At 52.5% G+C, this 3,301-nt stretch overlaps 1 protein-coding gene across 1 annotated transcript in view; it reads right to left on the bottom strand.

Annotated features, from left to right (window-relative positions):
• Positions 1–883: 883 nt before the first annotated feature.
• Positions 884–3,301, bottom strand: part of LOC102045098 (SLAIN motif-containing protein-like) — a 19,547-nt gene continuing 17,129 nt past the window's right edge. Inside the window, exons 7-9 of the mRNA XM_031063436.1 lie at positions 2,899–3,036; positions 2,513–2,819; positions 884–1,917 (exon numbers count right to left, since the gene is read on the bottom strand). Coding sequence (XP_030919296.1) covers positions 1,851–1,917; positions 2,513–2,819; positions 2,899–3,036 — 512 coding nt within the window. The 3' untranslated portion in view covers positions 884–1,850. The remainder of the gene's footprint in view (positions 1,918–2,512; positions 2,820–2,898; positions 3,037–3,301) is intronic.

Below are 3,301 nucleotides of genomic sequence, written 5' to 3'. Positions count from 1 at the left end.
ATCTGCTCAGCCTGGAACTGCATCCAGGTCTGCATCTCCACAGGCAGCCAGGCTGGAAAACATGGAAACAATCCCACGTGCCTGAGTGGCTTTAACTGGGATGTGGCCTTCAACTAGTTAATAATATCTGACTCTTTCAGAAGTTTCTGTTCTTCACCTACTGTTACATGTCCGCGGAAGAGCAGCAGTGCTTGACTCGGGTGGGTGGAGAAAGGCGGTGCCTGGAAGATCCCCTTTGGAACACAGGGCACAGAAAAGGCAACAGGAGAAGCCTCCAGTAACAGAGAAACCAGACAGATGTTGCTGTTCTTTTACCTTTCTGTGCCCTGGGAAGATCAGTGTGAGCAGGGTCCAGCTGTGCCAGCAGGGAGAGGTCTCAGAAAAGTGTTCTGGATGAGGGAAGAGCCTCAGCAGGGCAGTGCTGGCACCCCATGGAGCTTTATCAGGGTGGGAGGGACCGCCAGGGATGGAGCAGCAGCTCCAGCTGAGCCTCCTGGGCCCCTTCTCTGCCCTGTGAGTGCAGGGTGCTGGTGCCAGCCCTGGCCTGGCAGGGGCTGGGTGGCGGCAGAGGAACCCTCCTGGGCCCCTCACAGCTCTGGGGGCACAACTGTCTCTTCCTCTTTTCCTGGATCACAAGAGATCCCTGTGGTGCAAGAACTTCCCCTGTGCTGCTTCCTGCCTTTGGTTCTGCTCAGGGAACGTGTGGATGTTTCAGAAATGGCACACACTGAGTGCCTTGTCCTGATCTCTGAGGAATTAAAGGTAAATCTCACTCCTTGCATCCTACCAGACTTTATTGAAGCCCTCTTTATCCTTGCAGAGCTCTTTCCTATCAGGACAGGCCTCGTTCGTGGCACAAAACTCACTGTTGGAATAAAGCAGATCTATTTAAGCACCATAACATTTTATTAAACTACACTATCAAAGTCACATTGATGGCAGGGAGAACATTGCTATCAGTGCATATTTCCTGGACTAAGACTGTATTTGTAGCATCCAGCACTTGCTGAGGAAAAGGACACTGGACAGAATCCTTAAGAGACAGTAGAAAACTTCTACAAAAGTCAGGGCAGTTGGGAACCAGCTGAGATCTCCAACACTTCAAGACAAAGTTGTGAGGGAAGGGGATTTTTCAAAATGTACTCTTAAGTGGTGTTGAGCTGACTCAGCTGAGGTAAGGTGCTGGTGCCCAGCAGTTTTTCACTGGCATCCCTGTCCCTGCCTGTTCACACTCCACACAAATATTGTGTACTGCTCCTCGTGACCTGTGCTGACACCTGGATACAACAGCTCAGTGTTCTACAGTTATAAAAACCTGCGGCAGCTCTAGACCAAACAATAAAAAGTAGCAGAAATACATTCTATACAGAAGTAAAAAAAAAAAAACAAAAACAAAACCCAACAAACCAAATCCAGTTGAATTCCAGACAAATATTAGAGTACATCAGGTTGGGTTTAAAAAGTCTCAAATCTAACACCTATGTCACTATTTCTACTCCCCACGAGCTCTGCCACAGCACCAGCTCAGAGCTGCTTCTGGCACTGAGAGGACACCCCCAGCTCTGCAGCATCCCTGGGAGGGGATGGTGACAGACCTTCCCCAGGGCTGCAGCTGGGGTGTGGATGAAATAAGGCTTTTCCAGTCTTCCTGGGAAGACTCAGGGTTCAGTGAAGGGTGGGAGCTGTGTGTCCCAGCCCCGGCTCCTGGCAGAGCAGAGGGAGGTGGGAGGTGTGGAGAGCACAGAAAGAGGGATATGTACAGCAGTCTGCAGGGACAGGGGCTCAGGGCCTCTCCCAGTGAGGTCATGCCCAGCCAGCTGGGATCTGCTCCACAGAGGTGTTCTGGGCTGTCAGTAGCACCCATCCTTCCAGGAGTCGTCCTCGGGGGCCTGGGGGGTCTGTGCTGCCTGGAGGAACCTGGGGGGGACAAAACAACTCATCAGAGACAGCTCCAGGGAAAGCCCTGTAGGGGACACAGGTTTGGGGCTTGGGTTACTAACACCCCACTGCTGTCACACCCTGAGCATCAGCAAACACCAACTTGAGGCACTTTAAGAAATTCAGTGGCTGTTACTGGATGCTTAAACATGATATCTGCCAAATTAAAACTGTTGTGACTTCAGCCCATGAGTGAGTCCAAGAGAAATATTTTTCCACGCAAACACAACTGAACACATGAAAATTAATCGGGTATGTAGAGTACTGATAGAAATTAGGAGATTAAAATTTCCCTTTTTCATGTTTTTTAAGATTTCAGTGTAAGGCTCTAATGGGACATTAAAGATCAACAAGCACTGGTTGCTTATTAGTCTGGTATCAGTCATACCATAATAACTCTGAATCAATTTGATTTCCCTCAATAACGAATTGTAGCATAACAGCTGTTAAAAAACCAGCAACAAGAACAAAAACTCTTAAGTGCTGTTACACCACTGCCCATGCTCTGCTTTCACCCATGAACTTCATGGCATGAAGTTACCACAATGCCAAAGAGGTCTGCAGCCCCTCTCACCTCCTGGACGGGGGCGGTGCCCTTCCCTTGGGCACGGCCACCCCTGCCACGCCCGGCCGTGCTTTCAGGGCAGAGCCTTTGGCCACAGTGACCATGGTGCTGCTTCTGGAAGTGCAACTGCTGCTGGGAGAGCCCGTGTGGAGCTGTGCCTTGCGGGCCGGGGGCACAGGAGCCGTGTAGCTGCAGGGCTTCCCCACCTGCCGGCCGGGCAGCAGGGAGTTGGCTCCCGAGGCCGCCTTGGGCTGGCGCCCCGTGAGCGGGGACTGCGCGGCCCCCGAGGAATACCTGAGCTTGCTGGGAGTCAGACCTGCAGGGACACAAGAGCACCTCTGAGGGCTGGCTAAAGAGAGGAGGGAGTGGAGGCGTGTGGGAGGTGTGGCACTGACCTGCTGACCGCTGCTGAGTGCTGGGGATGGGGCTGCTGGGCACCTGCAGGTCGGACTCCAGGCTGCGGCTGCTGCGCACGGCCTCGAGCGCGCGCAGGCTGCTGCGGGCCAGGTTGGGCATGCTGTGCCTCAGCTCCTCTGAAAGCAAACACAGCCTCAGCCCCCTGCTGCTGCTCTAAGGCTCTGCAGAAACTCATGCACTTCAAAGCAGAGCAGTCTGTACCTAGTTCTTAGCTTCCAGTAAACAGCAGTGATTTTGAGATCACAGGATAAGGAGATTGGAAGTGACATTTAAGATCATCCCATCAACCCAGCACCACCATGATCACCCCTAAGCCACACCCCCAAGTGCCACATCCAGAGATGGTGACTCCACTACCTCCCGAGGCAACTCATTCCAAGC

Source organism: Geospiza fortis, unplaced genomic scaffold (assembly GCF_000277835.1).
Source record: "Geospiza fortis unplaced genomic scaffold, GeoFor_1.0 scaffold412, whole genome shotgun sequence".
In the NCBI taxonomy this organism is placed as follows: domain Eukaryota; kingdom Metazoa; phylum Chordata; class Aves; order Passeriformes; family Thraupidae; genus Geospiza; species Geospiza fortis.
This window is presented reverse-complemented; position numbering and strand designations above follow the sequence as displayed.